This window comes from Numida meleagris, chromosome Z (genome assembly GCF_002078875.1).
Source record: "Numida meleagris isolate 19003 breed g44 Domestic line chromosome Z, NumMel1.0, whole genome shotgun sequence".
NCBI lineage: Eukaryota > Metazoa > Chordata > Aves > Galliformes > Numididae > Numida > Numida meleagris.
The window spans coordinates 7,330,674-7,354,426 of NC_034438.1; the positions used below are offsets into that span (position 1 = coordinate 7,330,674).

General features: G+C 43.1%; 1 protein-coding gene across 5 annotated transcripts; it reads left to right on the forward strand.

Moving 5' to 3' along the window:
- Positions 41–23,657, forward strand: TPGS2 (tubulin polyglutamylase complex subunit 2). Of its 5 annotated transcripts, none has more exons than XM_021379512.1 (9): positions 215–276; positions 4,864–4,943; positions 6,028–8,340; positions 9,608–9,752; positions 13,296–13,383; positions 16,277–16,408; positions 17,544–17,657; positions 19,163–19,323; positions 21,893–23,657. In XM_021379512.1, the coding sequence occupies exons 4-9, from the start codon at positions 9,696–9,698 to the stop codon at positions 22,133–22,135; spliced, it is 795 nt and encodes a 264-aa protein (XP_021235187.1). In that variant the 5' UTR covers positions 215–276; positions 4,864–4,943; positions 6,028–8,340; positions 9,608–9,695; the 3' UTR covers positions 22,136–23,657. The 5 variants fall into 5 exon arrangements, with proteins under 5 accessions (XP_021235188.1, XP_021235184.1, XP_021235187.1 ...); XM_021379511.1 differs by having other exon boundaries at positions 6,028–6,210; positions 8,262–9,752; XM_021379510.1 differs by having other exon boundaries at positions 6,028–9,752.

A 23,753-nucleotide genomic window follows, 5' to 3' on the forward strand; every position in this document is an offset into this window, starting at 1 on the left:
TACCGCCCCCATCAGGCCGCCTGAGGCGCTGCTCCCGCTGCGGGCTAGCTGCGCGGGAAGGACTACAGCTCCCAGGGTGCCCCGCGGCCTAGCGGCGCTACGGTGTGCGAGAAGGATAAACGCGCGGCTTTCCCCCCCACCACATGCACACACCCCCGTCAGTCTCGCCCGTGTGAGGGGCGCCGGGCAGCGCCCTGCTGAGGATGGAGGAGAAGCTCTCCGCCGGCATCAGGCCCCACCTGGACAAGCTCACCCTGGGGGTGACGCGGATCCTGGGTGAGCGCTCGGCGGGAGCGGGGCGTGGTTCGGGTGGGCGCTGGGAAAAGGCTCTTCACCAGAGGGTGGTGGGCATGGAGCAGGCTCCCCAGGGCAGTGGGCACGGCACCCAGCATGACGGGCCTCGAGGAACCCTCGAGAACTCGCTTCAGCTTCTCGTCAGCCCTGAGGCGGGCTCTGGGCTCGTGGCAGGCCCCCGCCCGCAGCTGGAGGCTCCAGCGTTTACCCGCATCGCGGCCGCCTCGCGTCCCTCTGCGAATTTCAGCATCCAGAATTCAGGCTCCTCTGACAAAACCTCACGTTTTTGTCAAATTTCATAAAGGATGTTGGTATTAGGCCTTCTGTCTGGTGCAGAGCTGTCATTTGTGTGGTTGGATGAATATACATTTTCCCCAAGCCTTGAATATGACAGCAGTACAAGCAGCACTTTCCAGAGTGTCTTCATAAGGATTTTAAAGCTGGTGTAATTGTTTAATCCATCCTCTCTACTGCAGGACAGAGAGCAAGGCTCCACGGAGGCCTCACTGCGGCCTTCCAGTACTTGAGGGGAGCTTACAAGCAGGACGGGGATCAAATTTTCAAATGGTCTGGTAGTGATAGGACAAGAGGGAACGGCTTTAAAGTCAAAGAGGGGAGATTTAGGTTAGATGTCAGGAAGAAATAATTTACTCAGAGCATGGTGAGGCCCTTCCACAGGCTGTGGATGCCCCAACCCTGGAGGCACTCAAGGCTGGGATAGACGCAGCCCTGGGCATCCTGGTCTGGTGGGAGGCAACCAGCCCGTGGCAAGGGGTTGGAACTGGGTGGACTTTAAGGTCCCTTCCAACCTAAGTCTTTCTGGGATCAGGTACCTGAAGTTTATCACTAATCACAAAAGTTCTGAGGTTGCCACTCAGACGAATTAGATTAAAAGATCAGGGCAAAATTCCTGTCACAGGCTTCAGTGAGGACAGTGTTTTGAGCCCAGATTCTGTGCAGTGTTGCTTTTCTGACTTCTGATTGGAATTCTTGCCGATAGGATCCTGAGCTGTATCAAAAGAGGAGTGGCAGCAGGGAGAGAGAAGTAACTGTCCTCCTCTGCTCTGCCCTCATGAGGCCTCATCTGGAGTACTGTGTCCAGGCCTGGGGCCCCCAGCACAAGAAGAATATGGAGCTGCTGGAGCAAGTCCAGAGGAGGCCATGAAGATGATCACAGGACTGGAGCACCTCTTCTACAAAGGCAGGGAGGGAGGGAGCTTGGTTTGTTCAGTCTGGAGAAGTCTCCAAGAAGACCTCATTGCAGTCTTCCAGTACATGAAGGAAGCATATCAGCAGGAGGGGGAACAACATTTTGCGCAGTGTGGTAGTGATAGGACAAGGGGGAATGGCTTTAAACTAAAAGAGAGGACATTTAGGTTAGATATCAGGAAAAAATTCATTACTCGGAGAGTGGTGAGGCCATCACACAAGCTGTGGGTGCCCCATCCCTGGAGGTGCTCAAGGCTGGGGTGGATGGAGGCCTGGGCAGCCTGAACTGGTGGAGGGCAACTGTGCCCACAGCTGAGGGTTTGGGACTGGGTAGTCTTAAAGGTCTCTTCCAACCTAAGCCATTCTATGATTCTCAAGATTTGTTTTCTTTTGTTGTTTTGTTTTGTATGTTTTCCAAGTATGAATTCATGATTTCTCCATTGCTCCACTCCCAAGAGCGTTAAAAGGTAGAGCTACTGATGATCAACATCCTGGAAAATGCATTTTTAGCAGGTCTTTTTGTATTATTACTAGCCTTTCCAACATTGTGTATTGTACAAGATGGCAATGCAAACCCCAGTCCACTGCTGGGATGTTTTCTTCTTCTGTTTTTTTTTTTTTTTTTTTTTTTTTCCTGTCCATTCCTTCTGGAAGTTTCACACATTTTGTTCCCAGTGAAGTAGTCTGAAACATGAGACCTATGTAACCATATTAATTTGAATTGCTGAACTAAATATTTTGGGAAAACATTACCTATCTGTTCAGAGTTTGTTTCTTTCAAATAACAAAAACTATCTGATTAAGAAATAGGCCTTACTTAGTAGATTACAGACCCAGAAATTACTTTATTTTAAATCTTCTGATGTGTCTCATGAAGCTTGTGGATACCTTTCTGCCTAGTGTGACATAAAAGCAGTAGTCAGTTTTAAAAAGTCTCAAGTTTTTGAAATATTTTTTTAGAGAATAGGCATGACTGTGTAATGAAACACAACATATGCCTTTCAAATGACAAAATTTTGGATGTCCACTAATTGGGAGGTTGAGGCCCAATTTTCCAATACCTTTGTGAACAGGTGCTCGTGGTACCATTTCAGAAACCAAATTCTGTAGATAAATTCTACATAGAGAGCTTTTGCTTGTTTGTTCGTTGGACTTCTGGTCTCTGTGGAAGTCCCTGGAAAGTGGGACATTTCTCAGAAGAATCATAGAGGCAATAGTTTTATAGGGAGAGGCATCTTATTCCATTTCCAGTATGACTCAGTTTGCTGAAGTTCGGTAACTAGTAGTGATCAATCTTTCTGGAATTTGCCCACTAAATCTAAATGGCTGGTGTTAGCTTTTTCAGGACTGTCCAGACCTGGGCTATGCTTCAGCATTTACAGTCTTTATTAGCTAAAATTTAACAATTTGGACAGTTGGAGATCCTGAATGTTTTTCCAGAAAATAGGACTGAGTTTACTGTGATCTGCATTCAGAGAAGTTAACTGGGAAGTGTCCTCTCAACTAGTTAAGCTTTATCCTGTATCTTTTCTCTAACCTAGTTGGGCTTATGATTTTTTTCCATCTGGAAGAAAAGGCTACCCATGGCAGACTTATTGTTTTCTTCCTCTTTAATATTTAATGGTACTCCCATCTATACTTAAATAGATCTGTTAAATGTGGTATTCCGTTCACCCACAGGGTATTTTTAACATAACATTCAGGATTTTAAGATGGAGTTTCTCTTTCTTTTGATCTTGGATTTGGTTCAGACCTCTTTAGAAGTTGCAGTTCACTTATTCTTAGACATCTTCCTATGACTGATGGGATATTAAATCTTCCATCATCCCAGCTGAGCCTTTGTGCATCATGAATTAAACATCCCTGCTGTTTTCTTTGATCATAGAAATAACAATTACTCTGTTATTATAATCTTTTAGCATGTTTTAAGACTTGCATAGCTTAGAAGGAAAAGACTGGCTAGATCATTGATTCCACACACTTCTTTCGACAGAAAATACGTATAAAAGGCTTTTGAGCAAGAGGCATATCCCCCAAGCATGCACCCAACTACTGAAGTAAAACTTGGCAGAGCATCAGAGAGTCTTCTGTGTCTTGGGGCACTGGCCAGAAAGATTACTTGGGTGACCTAGTATTTTTATTTATTTTTATTTGGAGTTTGGTTTTCTGATGCTATATTTTGCCTTTTAAATTGTCTGTCACGTTAAAAAAAATCAATACTTCAAATCAAAGCAAAGTTCAAGCTTCCTTAATCTGAGTGTTACTCTTCCACTAGCAAAGCAGACAACGGCAGCACCACTGCAAGAATTAAAAGCCTAGCTCTGGAGGTAAACACCAAACTAAAGCTCTTTGGTGCCTGTCTTTCCTGTCTAGTGCACTGTGTATATTTTATCAGAAAGCAATTACAATATGTGTGACTGCTTTGGGAGCCAATACTTTCACAGCAGAGCCAGTCTTGAAAGCCCTGCATAGTGATCATTTCTACTCTACAGCACTGTGTGCTGGGCTTGCAATTCCCACAACAAGAAGTAAGTAGCATTTCTGGACTTGATCCAAAGTGAATGAAGTCAGTGGGAACTATTTCAGTTGGCTGTAGATTAAATAAAACATTATAAAATAATAAGTGCAAGGGAGACTGTTCTACTGTCATACACCTGCAAGGATAGCACCATGTAGATTAGTATCTTGCATTTATATAGCATTCTTTTTCTTAAAATATTCAGATTATTTTTATAAATGATGAGCTCAGTGCTCATAACAGATTTGCGTGTGTCCAGCTGGGACTCCAGAGAACAGATGTTTGCTCATTCAGGTCCCTTCAGCAGGACCAGATTCTGATCACTGAACTCAGAACTGAAATATGTCTGTGTCTGTGGATTATGGTTGTTAAAAATTCATACTAACACTGCACAGCATCTTGTGTCAAGCTGAGCATATCGTACCCAACTGAAACCACAGGGCATGCTGACAAACAGAGATTCTTCACTTTGAGTTTGCCCAGGAACTCATGGTTTATTTTTCAGTGTCCAGACTTTGAATACAAAATGTGCTTATGTGCACACACATATGCAGATGCACACTTGTTTTATTTCTTTATGTATATATGTATATATAATCTGTGTGCATAAGGTATATATGTGTATCTCAGCCATCAAAGGGTGGCATCTTGTGCAGCACTTGGCCTTCTTGTGTCAAGATACACATTAGAGGCAAGAGAAAGTGACTGCTCAGTCACAAGCACAATGTCTCCAGTTACTAATGCCATTTCCCCAGTTGTCATTCAGGTTATTTTGCAAAATTGTCTAACAGTTCTTGGTCTTACCCATGCCAGCTGTAAACATGCTCCTCTTTTCCTTTTAGAAACTTCACCAGGTGTTTGTGACGTGACATTAGTGGAAAAAGAGCCAGCTGATCGCCATGCAATTATTTCATGGGAGCAAGTGAGTATTTTTGTGATAAACCTGCATTGAGGTTAGTCTGAATGTACAGCAGTCCATGGAGAATGTCTAATGCAATGGCTATCTTGTGTTTGTGATGCCACTTGTTAGCAAGTTTCATGCAAGTTGTGGGTTTGTTTTTTTGTTTGTTTGTTTTTTCTAAATCAGGTATTACTCTGTTTTTAATCTACCATATGCACGTGATCTGTTAGGGAAATATCATTAGCTTGGATGTGTTCAGAACAACACCTCTGTGAGGGAGTTGCATAACTGTAACAGTCAGCAGCAGTGTTGACTCAGTGGAGACTAGACATTGCTCTGACTCAGGACTGAAATCATTCTCCAACACACTTTAGGGCAAAATTAGGCTCTTTTTACTTACGGACTTTAAAGGTAAAAGCCTGAAGCAAGAAATTACCAGTGAGCCACCCAGTCCATTCCAGTTCCTCATTCCCCTTTCCATTCTCAGCTAATCACTTCAATTTCTCATAGCCCCCACTTCCTCTGGCTACACACCCAGTCTTTTCACTGAACCATGTACCAGTATCTGTTCAAGACTGTAGTCCACGTGCTCCCTCAGTGCCCCATTAGCTGACTTCACTCTACCAGGCTGTATGCTCATGAACACTCATGTGACTTTGGTGGACAGAGATGACATTTTTAGTCTCCTTTTTGAGCATACATGCATTTATCAGTCCCATGACCATGAGAGAGTAACTGTTCTAGTTATTCCTCACGTGTTGGAAGGGGATGGTTGTACCTGTTCGGCCTTTGAGAGGGAGCACAACAGAGGATGGAGCTGAGTGAATCATCTACTGTCGAGCTCTGTCTATGCCTGAATACACATGATCACAGAGGCTGCACTTGTTTCCACTACCTAAAGTAACTTTCCCTTTACTATCATGCCACATACAGTTTTTTTTCCAAAATTTTGCACTAGATCTGGTATATTCTGTCCTGAGTGGTGTTACTTATCCATAATTTACCTGTGTTACTTACTAAAACGTGTACAGTAGTCAGTAACTGTGGTCAGGCAGAAATATATGGTTTTTCAGCTTCACGTGAACTGATTCCTCATTTCCTTTAGCTGTTGTTCAGGTGTTGGAATAACTGGGCTGGAAAATCAGAAGCATCCTGGCTGTGAACCAACTCAGAACCAGGAGAAGCACAGTGGCATTCACTCCTCCTTTTTCTGTGGAGTGGAGATGACTGTCCCTGCAGACCATGTTGTTCTCATTTTCAGGTGTTCTTACCCTCAAAATCCAAGCAGGTTTGTTCTAAATTTGAACTATTCTTGTAAGACCAAACTTTGAAATGCTTCAGCCACCACACTTCGTTTCAAAGTTGTCAAAGCAAAACTTCAGCTTTTTTCTCCCTAATGAAAAACTAGGTTAATTGTGGAAGTAAATGATGAAGATTAAGTAGACAGAGTTGGACTGGACTACTAATGGTGAAGGATTTCACTGTTGTTGTTTTCTTTTTGTTTCCAGTTGCATTAATAGAATTCAAATCTCCTTTCCTCAATTAAAAGACAAGTGTATTTCTTCCAGTATTTCCTGAGCTTGGCGATGAAGCCTGATGTCTAACACAGTCCACACAACTGCAGTATGTCCTGCAGTGACAATTGTTCAACATCTTACAAGGCTTTTCAAGGATGAACTTTTCTCCAAGCTCGTCTTACTTGACTCTGTGAATGCAAGCTTATAGATAATGTTTACTTTCATCGCTGCTTTTTCATAGCCACTAGGTGGCAACAGTTGTGCATATAATGCCTTACTACATAGCTGAGATTTTAACAGTTGTCACAGCCTGTATTTTTAACTACCCTCTACTTACTTGGTAGGAAAATATTTGGAGGACACTTTGTGCAATGCAGGGAAACTTGGTCAAGCTATTCCCAAAGTTGTACTCTTTTCCCCAAAAGAATCCTCTCTCTTTATGGAGACTCACCAAGTAAAAGCTCTATTTTTAAGACTTTTTTTTTCTCTTAAGTTTTTCTAGAAGCATTTATTTCCATTCTCATTTCAGCTTTGCCAAGGAAAGGTATTTCTGCCAAGAGGGAATCCATAGTATAAAGAAATTCTTATAATTAAATAATCCTGGTTTTCTTATGAATGATTAAATTTGTATTTTAACAATGTTGGCAACATGCATTGCATTGCTTGTCTCAGCCAGCTCTGTTTGTTAAAATGAGTTGTGCTTGGTTTGTGCTAGTATTTAACTGGCTATAACAGTGGAATTCTTAAAATCTTATCACAGCCAGTAAGTGCCATGAGTTCTACAGGGGAAGGCAAGAATTATGGCAGGTTACAATGCAGTAAAACAGCAGGAGAGCAGAAGAGATTTTTCCAAGGCTTTTTGTAGACACAGGTTGGAAAAGTGCATCTGAAATCAATCCTGGGTGTTTTTTTACAAATCTACACACTCACAAAAATATTTGAGATATGTGTTCGTCAAGTATTTACATGGGTAACATCACTTCCCCTGCAACTTACAGCATTTCAAAATATTTTAATGAAAGCAGGTCGTTTTTGTCATGTTTCCTAGTATTTCAGAGCTGCCAAGATGTTATCTTTTCCCAAAGAAAGTGAGACAAGCAGGGAGAGTAGAGACAGTTTTCAGGCCACTGGAATGCCACTGCTAATAACTGTGTATCTTGCTATGAATCAGTTGCCACTCCTAAAATTAGATGGCAACTGCCTGCTCTCCCCTATGTGCCGTTTGTAAAAGCAACCATTATACTAAATCATAGCTAGGAAACACTCTGCTTTCTGCAGTGACACAGTCTGATCTAAATTTTCTTTTTGCTTCAACCAGATTAGAAGTAAGTCACTCGGCTCATTGTTTTACTTTTCAAAAATATAAATTTATATCTGTTCGGGGGAGATGAGAGTCCCAGAGGTTGTCACCTGAGCAAGCGATACAAAATGAAAGGGGTCATTTTGCCTGTCCTTATAATTCAGATGTTTACAGTGCCCAAGCTGCCCTCAACTTGCTCTGAGTAATCCCTGCCTAGTAAACTGTTGGAGCATTGATATTCTATAACTCTGCTTGATAAATTTTTAGTTTCTCCTCATGCACTTCATTGACAAAGAAAATAGGCCTCCAGTGGTCTGGGACTTTCTGTTGTGGGCTGTCTTAGGCTGCCAGACAATTCAGAAACTTCAAATAAGTCTCACTGTGAACTGAAGTGGTTGTTCCTGGCACTTGAAAAGTCTTCCTCAGCATGTCTACCATATCTCATTTTCTCTCAAAGATCTGTATGTGGGTGCAAACATCCACAAGGGTCTTTCTTTCCATCTTTTTGCAATGCTCTCCAAGAGCATTAGGTGGGCCTGCAGTCTGTGACACCCAGGAACACAGAATCTGCCAGCCTTGAATCTGCCTTATAATCCTGCAGGTAAGAGAACTGGGAAAGTGAACCCAGCAGAAATGTTGCACGAGACAGGTGTATTTCCTCAAGCTGCCTAATGGGAAACAGTCTGGAAACCTTTGGAAGGCAGCTGATGACTCTGACACAGCATTCTCATCTTGTGGAGCCTTATAATATTCTGATATAAAGTACTGGCTACACGACACCATCTTCAAGAACAATGCCAAATCATGTTCCTTGCAGCAAAGATTCAGGCTAGTTCCAGCCCTGTGCCTTTCCTAAGTGGAAGGGGCAGGAAATCCAAGGAGGGTGGTCCTGGGAGCCCCACCTGGATCAGATTTACAAAAGGTGAACAAGAATGTCTCAGTATGTTACAAATACTCTTCTGTATACCCTGACAGCTAGGGTAGGCCAGTCATGAATCTGCCTGATAACAGGGAGAGAGAACAGTGGCTGCTCATGTGCTGTGTCTTTTGGAAGCCTTGTGAAGCTGCATAAGTCCCTTTCTTCTCTCCCTAGAAGTAGGATAATATTTGTACAGATTTTTGGAGAAGCCAGTCTAGAGCAATATGCCTTGATTGATGTCCATTTATTTTAGGATATTTGCCTAGAAGGCATTGTTTCAGTAGTGCTTTAAGTGAATTGATGTATGTCAGTGTTCTAGCTCTGGATCCAGTGTTGATCAGTTCTTGGAAGTAAAGCCTCCTTCCCTGTTTGTAATATTGTCTGTCACCAGTGGACTGTGCTTTCTTGGGAGACTATTTGAGGATATTGTGGACAATAACCAAAAGATAGAGACCTCACACATCATATTGAGCATTTGGGATATTCTGCTTTATGAGTGGATGAGTTAACCAGATGACTGGGATGAAAACAGCTCTCACCAGGGCTGTAGTTAAGCCATTTCTGGCAAGTTATTAGGAATATTATATTTTACAGGGTTGGAGATCACAATCCTGGAAACTCCAGTTATCTGAAGGAGTACAGCTTCTTGAGATAAAGCCATTTTTTTACATGTAGTAGTGGATTGTTTATCTGACTCTACTGTCAGAAGATCACTGTTTTGAAGTCATGTGGCCAAGCACATATGATGTATTGGTCAGATCTCTCTGTCAGATGGAAGAGATAGGTATTAATAAAGCTTATTTGGATTTCATGTGGGCTCCAGATCTGCAAAGCATTTTCAAGCACCACTGGGAGTGTCGTCCAAGGGGACGTATTTAGGAGAATCCAAAAATAAATCGAGGAGGGTGGCCAGTTGGAAAAATATGCACACATTGTTCTTGCCTTCCAGAAAAGGTGGATTCAGAGCAGAATGCCTTCCCAGACATGACTTTTGTGCAGGGACCAGTCCTTCCAATTGATGTAGCTCACCTGCTTACATGAAAACACCCACTGAAGTCAAGGAAGCTGTTGCCCTATATATTTTTACAGCTGAGGTAGGTTAGTACAGAGTACAAAATTAGTACAAAATTGAGGGGTGGGATGTTAGAAAGTACAATGTAAACATTTGTAGTCTTTGTAGCAGGTCTGTCATATTTTCTTTCTTTATAGTTCTAAACATAGGTGTTGTTCTTGCAGATACAGCTTGGAATTAGAAGTGGTGAAAGTGCAGCATGAAATAATAAATATTTAGAACTGAGAAGAACCCAAAGAATAAGGTGTGTTGCTAAAGGCATTTGAAGAACTTCAGATATGTCCCTGTGGTTTAGTAATTTTCTAAAACTTACCACCTGACCCTTGGCCATCAGCTGATTCTCTTCAAATGACAATAAGTTCTTCTGAAAGCAAAGTTTCTGCAGTATCAGACTCTGCTTCAGTAGCTCTCACCTCCGGAGGTTTTCTGAAACTGGGTTAGGAAGGCACTGTGTTAGTGACTGGGCTGCTAATGGGCCAAGTAAAGCAAACTGCCTACTTGCAAGCTGCGAAGCCATTAGTATCTGGGACTTAGCATCAGTAGTCTGTTGGTGTGAATGGATATGCCTGGAAAGTACATTATTTAACATGCAGGATAGAAAGCTGTGGGTGGGTTAGAGGCTCCTGCACTGTGTGCATGCCAGAGTTTAGAGGACAGGAACTGTAACAACTCAGGGATCACTTTTGGGACTGGTGTTGTTTGGCATCTTTGTAGGCAACATGGACAGTGGGATCAAGTGCACCCTCAGCAGGCTTGCAGATGACACCAAGCTCAGGGGTGCAATGGACATACTAGAGGGAAGGGATGCCATCCAGAGGACAGGCTGGAGAGGTGGGCCCGTGCCAACCTCATGAAGTTCAACAAGGCCAAGTACACAGTCCTGCACCTGGGTTGGGGCAATCTCAAGCACAGATACAGGCTGGGCAGAGAATGGATTGAGAGCAGCCCTGAGGAGAAGGATTTGGGACTGTCGGTTGATGAAAGATTCAACATGAGCCAGCAATGTGCGCTTACCGCCCAGAAGGCCAAGCGTATCCTGGGTTGCATCAAGAGGAGTGTGACCAGCAGAAGAGGGAGGAGGTTCTGCCTGTCTGCTCTGCTCTCTTCAGACCCCACCTGGAGTACTGCATCCAGTTCTGGGACCTCCAATGCAAGAAGAACATGGAGTTGTTGGAGCAGGTCCAGAAGAGGGCCATGAAGGTGATCAGAGGGCTGGAGCACCTCCCCTATGGGGACAGGCTGAGAGAGTTGGGATTCTTCAGCCTGGAGAAGAGAAGACTCCGAGAAGACCTCATAGCAGCCTTCCGGCACCTGAAGGGAGCGTGCAGGAAAGCTGGGGAGGGACTTTTTATAAGGGCATGTAGCAACAGGATGAGGGGAAATGGTTTTAAACTGGAAGCAGGTAGATTTAGATTAGATATTAGGAAGAAATTCTTTGCTGTGAGAGTGGTGAGACACTGGAACACGTTGCCCAGAGAGGTTGTGAATGCCCCCTCCCTGGATGCATTCAAGGCCAGGCTGGATGGGGCTTTGAGCAACCTGGTCTAGTGGGAGGTGTTCCTGCCTATAGCAGGGGGGTTGGAACTAGACAACCTTAAAGGTCCCTTCCAGCCCAAACCATTCTGTGATTCTATATGACTGTGATTTAGCAAGCAGAAGGGCTGCCCAGATCCTTGGGATGGAATATGGCTGGGAGAAGTTCAGGACCTGTCCTTCCTTGTGTCAGTCCCTAATGACCAGAAATCAGCAGAGCAGCTGAATGCACATCTGGGAGGTAGATCCTGTTGGACAGAGGCATTGAGTCAAAATCGAGGCAGACAACTGGATATGCACAGGCTACAAACGTGGGGAACAATCTTATCACCATCTCTAAGAATGTTACAAATCCAGTCTCAGCAGAGGGAGTGCTGGAAAGCTGTTACTATGACACCTCTGCTTTCTCCAAAGCAATTCTGTAGCTGCTCTGAAACTTGTCAAGACCTCTGAGGCTAAGCTGTGAATCCTACTTGAATAACATCTGGATCTGTGGTAGGATAAGCTTTATATATAGAGGACAACACTGCTGACCTTAATGCTCTTAAAGTTTGCAATTTCATAGTTTCTTGTTTGAGTGTCAAATTCACTGCATAAAGAACAGGCCGTGTCCAACAGGATATCTTTTAAACTGGATGAATGAAAGAAGTAAACCATTTTTGGAAGAGGCTGAAAATCCTGTCACAAAAGCACTTAAGTCACCAGATACACTGTGTAGCAAATCTCGTATTATTTGCTCGCTTTCTCTGTAAAGTGTGGCTGCCTGAACCCTGTGATTGTATGCAGGTCTCAGACATATGTTTTAAAGAATTTGTCTGTCCTTCTGGTTTAATGCAGGTTTATCTCCCATGGGGCTTATTTGTGTCTGTCTCTGAGAAGGTTTAATAGCATTGGGACTGAAAAGAGAGAATGACCACAAGTTGTAGCTTGGAGATTTTTATTAAACTCTTCTGAATTTTCAGGTCTCATTCTCTCTCTTGGTATCTTGAGTTTGAAGACATTTTAAATGTGAACTCACTTCAGTCTTTTTCGGTCTCTTTTTTTTTCACTCAAACAACTGCAAAGCAACCAGTAACTCCTTTAGTCATATGTGTTTCTTGTGTCCTTAAAACTGACATGCTTCTGTACTGTTTCATTTTGTGTCAGTGGGAGTGAAGGGTCTGCACTCACACCTGTTTCCAGGAGCAGTCCCTGCAATTGCCTGTAGCTCCAATAAGCTTTTAGTTATTCTGCAGATAAAGCCTTTATCCTTTCTTTTTCATATTTGTTGCTTAAGTTGAGAGTCTGTGTTAAGAAAGGTATTGTTGTATTCTACAACCTGAATATGTAAAGGAGAGGGATCCTGGCTCTTAGAAGCACTCTTAATGCTGCAATTGCTCCTTTCTATGTTGGCTCAGAAGAAAGCAGGCTTAGGAACCCCAGCCCAGTGCCAAAGTGTGGTGGAATGAAACCAGGCTGGTGCATTTGTGAGACTGATTGTTTGTGTGTTTGTGCATTTACTGTTAAATGAAATGTGAAATCTGCTTGACTGTAGGCAGCTATTGAATCTGTGCTCCTCTCACCTGCCTGGAACTGAAAGCCCTTAGAAGAAATGAGTCTTTGTGCTGCTATTATACATGCTTTAGTGGAATGGGTAGGTTTAGTCTGATTTCACTTAAAACACAACTTTACTCTTGTGACATATATATGTGAAAATAAATATGTCCTTATATCTGTGATCCTGGAACGACATTTAGTATCACAGCATATTATGTTGTCTCAGTTGGGAAACAATCCTATAATGACCTTATGATGACAGACTGTTCGTTGTGAAATTTTCCCTCTACGTCTCTGTTGATAGTATAGCACAGTCTCAAGAAACGTGCAGTTTTCTACCAGTTTTAGATTGAAATATTTGGCCTGATTTGAGTCATCTTGGAGTTGCACAAAGCACTTGGTGGCAACTTTTTCTGTACCAATATTCAGTTGCTCTTTGGGTTTGAGGCATGTTCTGCATTTCCCCATAACACTTCAAGCCTCTTGTGATTTGCAGAAAAACTCCTGCATATTGCCAGAGGATTTAAAGAACTTCTATCTGATGACTGATGGCTTCCAGATGACCTGGAGTGTAAAAATTGATGGTGAGTCCATGTGTTCGTCTTGGCTGATGCCCTCATATCCTGCAGATAATCCTTCCTTTGCAGAATCTCTTTAGTTTTCAAACTTTCTTTTTGCAGTCTGTTTGAATGAAAAACTAGCACCATTCCTTAACTTGCAAAAAAAATGGCGTCGTCTGTTTCTACTTAGCAGCTTGATCAGTCACTAGAAAACTGATCTCTCATTTAATAAGTGATTGTAGATCTGCACTGGATCATTGGCTGTTTTAGAAATGTCTTGATGAGGGGGAAAACATCAAAAGTCCTTTCCTGATGCAACAGGGCAAAAGCTGTTGTTTGCATATGCTGAACTTGTGCAAAAGAGATGTACACCAAACGCAGTCTCGAAACCAAACAAGGCTTTATGACAAATACTGTTCTGTAGTATACTGGCCATCTGTCAACATCCAGATTTAGGTATGTTTTTTAAATCTAGTACCTACGCTTGTTCTGTAGTTCATGGAGAGAGAAGTAGGTCTAGCACATTATCCTATCAAAAAGCAGTAAGAGGAGTGACCCACTGAAAATGCCTCTTTCTCATTAGAAGTATATGTATGTGCAATCCGGATGACCTGAAGTGTGCACTCATTTTAAACTGGCAAACTGAATAAAAGCTCAGAATGAGGACTTTGTGCTGACAGTATAACCCCTCTCTCTTTTTCTACTTCTGTGGTATGAGGAGGGAACTGTCCTTCACTGTCATATAAGTAAGTGAATTACTCATTGGATTATGAACCATAATGAGTGCTGTAGAAAGTTCTTCACATCAGTATCTTCACATTAATATCTTCCATGTCTCTCTGCTCCATCTGGTGGCTGTAATCTGAGGAAAATTAATCTGCTGAAGCAATCTGACTGAGCCCGAGAGAGAGAAGCAGAAAGACCATGACAGTTATAAAAGATAGTCTGTCTTCTTCGCTAGTTACATGTTTACCCTACCCAGCTAAAGTGGAACATGCGATTCTCACATAGTTCTCTTTCTGGGTTAATAGAAGCCCAACTCAGTCATGCACCTGAGCAGAGGTCGCACAGTTTGCATTAGTCAGCCATGAAGACAAGACTTTGCCATGATAACAAGAAAAATCATGCATCAGTGGAGTGCCTCCTACCACACGTACAGATCTTATCACCAGCTTCTAGAACTGCAAGGTCTGAGCCTGGTTCTGCTTTCCACCAGCTGAAGTCCATTAATTGGAATTATTTCTGGAGTTAGTGGTGGAAATGGGAGCAGGACCAAGCTTCATTATCCTTATTTGGCAAGAGTCAGGCATGCTGGAGCCTTGGCACTGTTTTGTCAGAGTAGGCTGTAGGCACTCTTGGTAACTGTCAAATATGAGGTTTTTCCTAAGGAAGTGGGATTTAATTTCCGATACCAGAGCTGTAGCACCTGCACTGAAGTCCCATAATGTTTCAAGTGGGTTTTAGTGTGTTGTGACCTCTGAAGAATCTGGTTTTTATAGCACACAAGTTCCCAGAGTCCAAGCGGGTCCATAACTGTCTTGTTTAAACAAACATCTTTCTGTGCTTTCTGAGGGCCTTCATGCATATATGTGGCTAAATGGTGCTCTTGTGACAAGTGGCAAGTCCTTATCATTCTCTCAGGAACACCAACATGCTGCCACACTGATGAAAACCTGTTTTAGAGTGGAGCTCAAAAGGATGCATGAGATGGAAGAAGACAGGCTGTCTAATACTGTGTGAATGGGTGGTTCCCTGTAGCAAGGGCAGCAGCAAGGAAAACTGCTGTGTGGAGGTGGATGTTACTAGCTAAGATTTTCAGTAACCAATTACACAGGACTGGGCTAGCAGCTGCAGCGCAGGTCTAGTCTGCAGTGCAGTTCTCACAGCACTGAAATATCACATGAATAGCAGTTCCTTTTCTGTTCCAGATTACAGAAATTAGATTTGTTCCATAGTAGAACAAATAGAATCGTAGAATCATAGAATTAGCTAGGTTGGAAAAGACCTACAAGATCACCTAGTCCAACCATCCACCTACCAGCAACAACACCACTAAACCAGGTCTCCCAACGCTATATCTAAATGTTTCTTGAACACCTCCAGGGATGGTGACTCCACCACCTCCCTGGGCAGCCTGTTCCAGCGCCTGACCGCTCTTTCAGAAAAGTAGTATTTCCTAATGTCCAGCCTACATCTCCCCTGGCACAACTTGTGGCCATTCCCCCTCGTCCTGTCACTAGTTACAAGAGAGAAGAGGCCGACCCCCAGCTCACTACAACCTCCCTTCAGGTAGTTACAGAGAGCGATAAGGTCTCCCCTGAGCGTCCTCTTCTCCAGACTGAACAATCCCAGCTCCCTCAGCCGCTCCTCATAAGGCCTGTGCTCCAGACCCCTCACCAGCTTCGTCGCCCTCCTCTGAACACGCTCCAGGGCCTCAATGTCTTTCTTGCAGTGAGGGGCCCAAAACTGGACACAGTGCTCGAGGTGCGGCCTCACTAGGGCTGAGTACTGAGGGAGAATGACTTCCCTACTCCTACTGGCAACACTATTTCTGATATAAGCCAGGATGCCCTTGGCCTTCTTGGCTACCTGGGCACACTGCTGGCTCATGCTCAGCCGAGCGTCGACTACTACCCCTAGGTCCGTTTCCTACTACCCCTAGGTCCGTTTCCTAGGTATAAAGGTCTTTGTGTTGAAATTTCGTTTATTTTGTAGTGGGGCAGGAGCTGCTGACCTGGTGTTGTTTGAAAATGTTTTTTTTTTTTTCTCTCTCTTGTAGCCTGACTTTGTTAACTGTATATAGGCTTGCTGGGATCCCCATATCTTTTAGAGGAGCTTGAGTAGATGTTTGGAGAAAAAGCAGTATGTTCTGTGCTTTCCTGGTACTAGATGTAATTAATGATCAGTCTTATTGCAGATACCCCAATGCCTCTGGGCTCCATGGTGATTAATAGTATTTCGAAGCTTTGTCGGCTTGGAGGTTCTTCCATGTACACCGTGCCTAATGCACCATCTCTCGCTGATCTGGAAGATGATGCAGATGAGGAGGGTAAGGTCCTGTGAACAGGTTAGAACAAGTGCTCTGCTTTGTTCCTTTTGCTATGTTAATGTTACAATACAGCAACTGGATATGGCAACAGATGGCTTTTTGTGTTTTCCAGATCATAGCTACTATAAATCCTCTTAGTCCCCTACAATTTTGAGATGTAGGCCCACATGCTCTGTATCCATGAATCTGCTGTGGGGATTGTTAACTCTCAGTCACTAGTATTATTTTCATTCTCTTTTAACAGTCTGACTGTCCTCCTGTTCTGCCTTTTCCCCTTTTTACATTTTTTAACTGTTTAAAACCAAAGACCTTCACTGATGTACTTATAAGGTGCATTGAGTAAAAGTTAGGTAAAACCTGTAAGAGTTCTCATCCTGATTTTCACAGAGAGCTCTTCTGAAGAGTACAACTCTTCTGTCCCCCTTCTTCCTCGGAAGCATTAAAATTCAAAATGATATACCACAAGAATTTACAGCTACACAGTTCTAAAATGGTACTGTAGAAAGGCTCTGAGTTGGTTTTGTGCCACAAGTTCAATGAGAGTCAGAACATTTGGCTGTTGAGAAACAGGCTGATGTCACACTGAAGGTGTGAAGAAATATATGTCTTCAGGTTCATCAAGGTCTTCTGTCAAGAGAAAAAGAATAGACAGTTCTCTCTGACTTCTTCAGAAAATAAGAAAATAGGGCCAAAAAAAAAGGAAGGTGGATAGAATAAAATAGTGGACTTCAATTGCAGGAAGGAAGATTCAAGATCCATGTGAGCAAAACTTCTAAGTGATAACAATGCATTTAGCTGCATGCAAATTATGACATTCTGAGCACTGGAGTTGTTAAGAAATGATAAGATACCTAGCAGGTGACATCTGTAAAGCTGGTCCTACCTTATGCTAGGGAAGGACTGCAGGGCAGCTTGATGTCTTCTTCAGCCATCTGATTTTGATTCTGTGATCTGTTTTCTTACCAAAACCTTGTATCTCTCTCTGTCTGAATCTAATCCTTTCCAAGAAGTATAAATATAATGGTCTGGTTTAGTTCTTTCTCATTTAATTTATTAACAACTGCCAAATTGATTGACTGCAGCTGAGACACAGTTTCCCAAATACGTTTCAAGATAAATTTTTCTCTGCTTTCAGGTAACGAAGACAAGCCAGAGAAGCCACACTTTGATTCTCGTAGTCTTATTTTTGAATTAGACCCATGCAATGGGAATGGGAAAGTTTGTCTTGTTTATAAGCACACTAAACCAGGTAAGACTGAAAAGAGAAAAGTTATCCATCTCCTTTTGCAGATTGTATCTGGGAGGCACATGCATAGGATCATAGAATTTTGACCTTTGCAATTTATAGATGAACATTTACTGAGACATCCAGCCTGTGCTGAACTCAGTGGCCAAGTCTTACAGTGGCTTAGTTGTAGCTAACATTTTCCCTCCTTTTAAAATTCAAGTCTAAATTATAACTTAACAGTTCTGCATGCATAGTGTAGTTGCATAATGAAACAGGAAAGCACTCATATATAACCTACAGACAATTATGTTGAAATAATGCGGTGAGCTAGACTTTGAGCTGCTAACACATATCTGGTTACTTGCATGTCTTAGAACAATTAATTTATGTTTTGATAAGAAGCATAAACTGCTTAGAAGTGAAAGATGGATGACAAAAAGATCCTCATCTCAGTCAGGCAGACTTAGACTGTTTCAGTCACCTTGAATGTGCATGCAGAACCTCCACGTGCTAAGTAGGTCAGAATTTGCTGGGGCGAGGTTGAAAGGCAGAGTGAAAGACATGAGATGAGCTGTGCTTTCTAAAACATACCAAAAAAGTTGTTTTCAATCAGGGATCAGCGAAACATGCAAGTCACTTATAAAGTAGCTGTCATCTGTCAAAGTGCACAGGTCAGTAGGTGTGTGTGTACGTGCATGTACACTCTGTGGGATTGTGCAATTGCGTTATACCTGCTCCTAGAAAAGCTTTTGTTTGTTATCTTGTGTTTTTAATTGGATATGACTTTTATCTCCCAGGTCAGAAACTTCCTGCTTGTCATCTTGCTTTCAGTGGTAGTGATTTAAGTCCATGCAATGGAGAACCTGAACAAGGGGAGGGAGTGTTGTTTACTGCTGCTGATGTCTGCGTAGGAGGCTCTGTGTTTAATTGACAGTGTTCAGTGTCTCCATTTTCCAAGTAAAATCACTTATTTGTATGCTGGTAATCTGATGGTGGTTTCTTCAAAGGTTGTTGCCACCAGAGAAATGTTTGATCACCATTGAGAGATTTTGCAAAATGTGTTTTTGTTGGCAGAATACATTCTCCCATGAGTTCTGGACTTTACTCAGTAATCTAGATGACTGACAGTTGAGTTAGTTGTTTATGTTTTGTGGGGCAGATAAATGTTGGCCATGTTAATGCCTTGAAATTACACTACAAAGTTGCTGTTGTCCAAGGATGTTCAGTGTAGAGTGTCAGTCCCAGGCTAGATAGAAATAGGATTGCATAGATTTTACAGTGGAGAAAGTGATTGTAATGGCTATTGTGTGATTCTGGGAACAGAATCAAGATTTCTTCAGACATCAAGCTCTTACCCTTTAAACCACTTTCCCTGTGGATAATCATCTGTGCTAGTCAGGGTTGCTGTGTTTTAGAAGGTGCAGCTTTTTCCATAACTGTGTTTTGCATCCCACTTGACAGTGGGTCAGGGATTGATCTCATATCACTACAAAGTAACAATGTGGTTTCTGCTTGTGTGGTTCTAGTTGTGTCCCCAGACACAGAGATATGGTTCCTAGACAGAGCTCTGTATTGGCATTTCCTTACCAAAACCTTCACAGCCTACTACCGCCTGCTCATCACTCACCTGGGTCTCCCACAGTGGCAGTATGCCTTCACCAGCTATGGAGTCAGCCCTCAAGCCAAGGTAAGACAGTAGCACCCAGCTTGTCAGCATTTTGTGTTAATTATATATTGGAAAAACATCTTCCAACATTTGACAGCCTGTAAGCCTAACTAGACCTCCTTAGTGAGCCATGGGAGGGGCCATGAGCCTTTTCCCTCTACCACTGTAACAGTCATTTACACTAATGAATTCACTAACATGGTATTAAATCTACTTTTCTCACCTTAATTGATCTCTGCCTTTTACCTCTGTTAGCAGGTGGTGGAAGCTAATTAAGTGCTTGCTTTCCAGACTTGGAGGCCAGTGTCCATTTCCATGACTGCTAGAGGAGATGTAAAGCCATTTGTCTAAGCAATGTATGTCCAGATCAGCTTTCTAGGCATAGCACCAAACAAGATCCTACTGCTGACTAGGTGGAGAGGGAAGTCCAGGCACACACTGGTCAGAAGCCCAGGGGAGAACTATCAACTTCAGCCTAGTCAAGAATACCAATTCCTCTTCTATCTTGATCAGTCACAAAGGGACCTTGATAAAAATGGTGCCTAGAAAGGCAATTTAAATGCCAGCAATTGCAGAAGTACTTAAAGGAGAGCTTCAAGTACAGACTGATCCAGACCCTTTGTATTATTAAAATAGAGATTCTGTTTTGCCAGTACCCTGCTTAAAAGTTCCTGTTCATTCCTCTGTGCTTGACTGGGCCTTCATCCCTAACCCAGCTTCCACCTTGTGTGAGCTGATACAGTGCAATGTCTCCGCATGCTGGCAAGGCCTGGCAGGTCTCGTTGAGTGTCCTGCACTTGACCCATACATGACAGCTATATTACCAGCATGGCGTTCCCTGGTCCCTGCCTCAGTCCTGTTCATGCATCAAAATTATTCACTAAAATCACTGTCGACTTCCCTTCTATCAATTTGTGTCTTTGTAGAATCATAGAATCATAGAATTAGCTAGGTTGGAAAAGACCTACAAGATCATCCAGTCCAACCATCCACCTACCACCAATAACCCCACTAAACCACGTCTCTCAACGCTATATCTAAATGTTTCTTGAACACCTCCAGGGATGGTGACTCCACCACCTCCCTGGGCAGCCTGTTCCAGTGCCTGACCGCTCTTTCAGAAAAGTAGTGTTTCCTCACGTCCAGCCTACATCTCCCCTGGTGCAACTTGAGGCCATTCCCCCTCGTCCTGTCACTAGTTACAAGAGAGAAGAGGCCGACCCCCAGCTCACTACAACCTCCCTTCAGGTAGTTACAGAGAGCGATAAGGTCTCCCCTGAGCGTCCTCTTCTCCAGACTGAACAATCCCAGCTCCCTCAGCCGCTCCTCATGAGGCCTGTGCTCCAGACCCCTCACCAGCTTCGTTGCCCTCCTCTGAACATGCTCCAGGGCCTCAATGTCTTTCTTGCAGTGAGGGGCCCAAAACTGGACACAGTGCTCGAGGTGGGGCCTCACCAGGAGTGAGTACAGAGGGACAATGACTTCCCTACTCCTACTGGCAACACTATTTCTGATACAAGCCAGGATGTCATTGGCCTTCTTGGCCACCTGGGCACACTGCTGGCTCATGCTCAGCCGAGCATCAACCAACAATTGTATTGTATTTCTGGTGTCTTCCCTATCATGCTGTGCACTACCTTGTTAGTCAGGGCTGTGTGCGTAGTATATTAGCATATGTCTGTGCTCTACCTTTTTGTAGTTTGCTCGCTAGAATATTTCATTATGTTCAGTATATTCACAAAACTTAGGAAAATTATTCATATACTGTTTTTTGCAGCCTCTGTTAGTTTAAATCCTCCTAGTATGTCAACCATTATCATTTGTAAAGGTCTTTAAGGATGGTATATTAAAGCCCTTTGCCATTAAGCAGTCCGTGAACAGATTGCTATTTACATTTGGTATCGATCTTCTGTTTATCTTGTTAAATACTTTAGTGAGTATGTTCTTAGTGGGATTTGTAATACTTCAACCCCTGCGGTTTTATTTCATGACTTCATCAATGGAAAACTGATAGGAAAAGCACTGAGACATGGGAACTTCAGGGTATAATTGTGGGGCATATGGGAGCAAAAAAATCATGTGGTCACTTCTAAACATTAAATCAGGCTGAAGAGAAACAAACATGAAATCCTTTGTGTCAAGAGTTTAAAAAGAAAAAAGTAATAGCATACGTGTGAGGAGAGTGAGCTAGGCTATCTTTTGAGAAGTGCAGCTAGTTTGGTTATATTTCATAAGCACGTTTTCATTCCAGGTTTTTCATCTTTTCTGCTTCTTTGAACCTAGATAAAAGCGGCCTAGTTTCATCTCCTCCCTTAGCTTTTCCTCAGTTGCTCCTGACAGGAGTTGACACTGCAGGAAAAATAGTGTTAGGTTTGTTTCTGGTTCTCCTCTTCCTTGTCTGGAATGTGAGGCAGCTCCAGGGCTTTAGCTGTATCCCTATCACAAGGCAGTCTGCACAGTCCTGTAAACTGCAAATTGGTATGCAGATTATGATTAAAATCAGGGCTCTAGGATGACAAGAAACAGGCAGAAAATGTCTAATTATAGTTTGATATTTAACCTGCTCCTTCTCCACCATCCTGTCTTTCAGCAATGGTTTAACATGTATAAACCCATAACAATCAACACAACTCTTCTCTCTGAAGAAGCTGATTCCTTTGTAAACAAGCTGGACCCCAATAAAGTATTTAAAAGCAAGAACAAAACTCCAGTGATGAAAAAGAAACAACCTTCCCAGCCAGCAGGTGTCCAAAAGAGCAACACTAGCATGCCCTCCACCAAGACTTCCTCACTAGCTGGGAATTCTTCAAGGAAGCGAGACTCACAGATCTGACCCTGAAAAAAGCAAGAAGCTTTGATGTTTTCTGATGCAGAGTCTCAGTGGTTCAAACCAAGCTCCATTTGCGTGAATAGGATGCAGGATTTGCATGAAATAGAACCATAGAATCATAGAATACCCCAAGTTGGCAGGGACCCATAAGGATCAATCATCTACTCCAACTCCTGGCTGTACACAGGACCAACTAAAACTCAGCCATATGGATGAGAGCATTGTCCAGACGCTTCTTGAACTCCATCAAGCTTGTTGCCATGACCACTGCCCTGGGGAGCCTGTTCCATGCCCACCACCCTCTGGTGAAGAACCTTTTCCTAACACCCACCTGGCCCTCCCCTGGCACAGCTCCATGCCATTCTCTCAGGCCCTGTCCCTGTCACCAGAGAGCAGAGCTCAGCGCTGCCCCTCAGCTCCCTGCAAGGAGCTCCTGCTGCCGTGAGGCTTCCCCTCAGCCTGCTGTGCTCTGCACTGAACCAACCAAGGGACCTCAGCCACTCCTCATACACGTTGCCATCTGGGCCCTTCATGGAAGGGGTGTATTGCCAGGCAACTTGGATAACAAACCTTGAAACATTGATTTAATTCCCTCCTGCTACTTGCAGTATGTACTTTTCAGAGGGCATGAAGAAGCCCTTGATGTCACTGCTCTCTAGGGAACCCGTTATTCCTATACAACTACAGCAGGGAAATGAAAGTAAATTTAAGTCACTGTTACTTTAATAGATCGCTTATGCTGAATTATGGAGTATATTTTTATCATTTCCTTTCAAAGTAAAGTGGCCTGACCTTGCATGCTATGGGAGCAGGCTGGAACCCACGAACAAAGAAATATCTTCCACTTCATACAGACTCAAACTCTACATTTCCAGTGCTCCTTCCAGCTTTGGCTCTGATTCGCACTACAGAGGAGCCCGGGGCTTCTGTGTCTCTGTGTTGGCCTAGAGACACTTGCTGTACAGTCCAGACCACTTCTTAGCCTTTGTACCATATCTTTTCAGATAGTGACATCTGTATGATGTCCTTTCCAATTAGCCTGCCAGCAACCATAACCTGCAAGGTTCTTCGTTGTCTCCACTTTCTCCTCTTGTAGGAAATGCTGAGCTAGGGTGGCTGCAGGTGGGTCTGCAGAGCTAGAGTCCTGTAAGCCAGGAGGACCCCTTGGTTTTCTACACTGGAAGTTTTCAGGGTAGAGCTGCACTTTAGTACACTGACTTCTGATTTTCAGTTGCATCTGTTTCCATTACTTTTATGTGCCAGTTTGTCCTCTTAGATATGCTGAAACCACCTGGTAGCATGTTTTATGCCTAAGCAGGGAAATAAAAGTCACCATCTCCAAATAAGTGTTGATTATTTAAAGAACAGCATTTTTTTATTTATGAAACGCTCACATAATTACATAAGACCAACCTACCTCACAGGGATGTTGTGAGTCTTTTGCAAGTATTTGTATGGTCTTCAGGAAGATGAAGCCACCCTGTTAAGTACTTAATAGTATTTTAATAAAGATTTAAATATTTTCCTCCAGAGTCATTGGGTATTTGAAAATACCTTTGGGAGCACATGCACAAGGACATACAGTAACAGTAGGGTGCAGACTGGATTGTTTTTGTTTTAA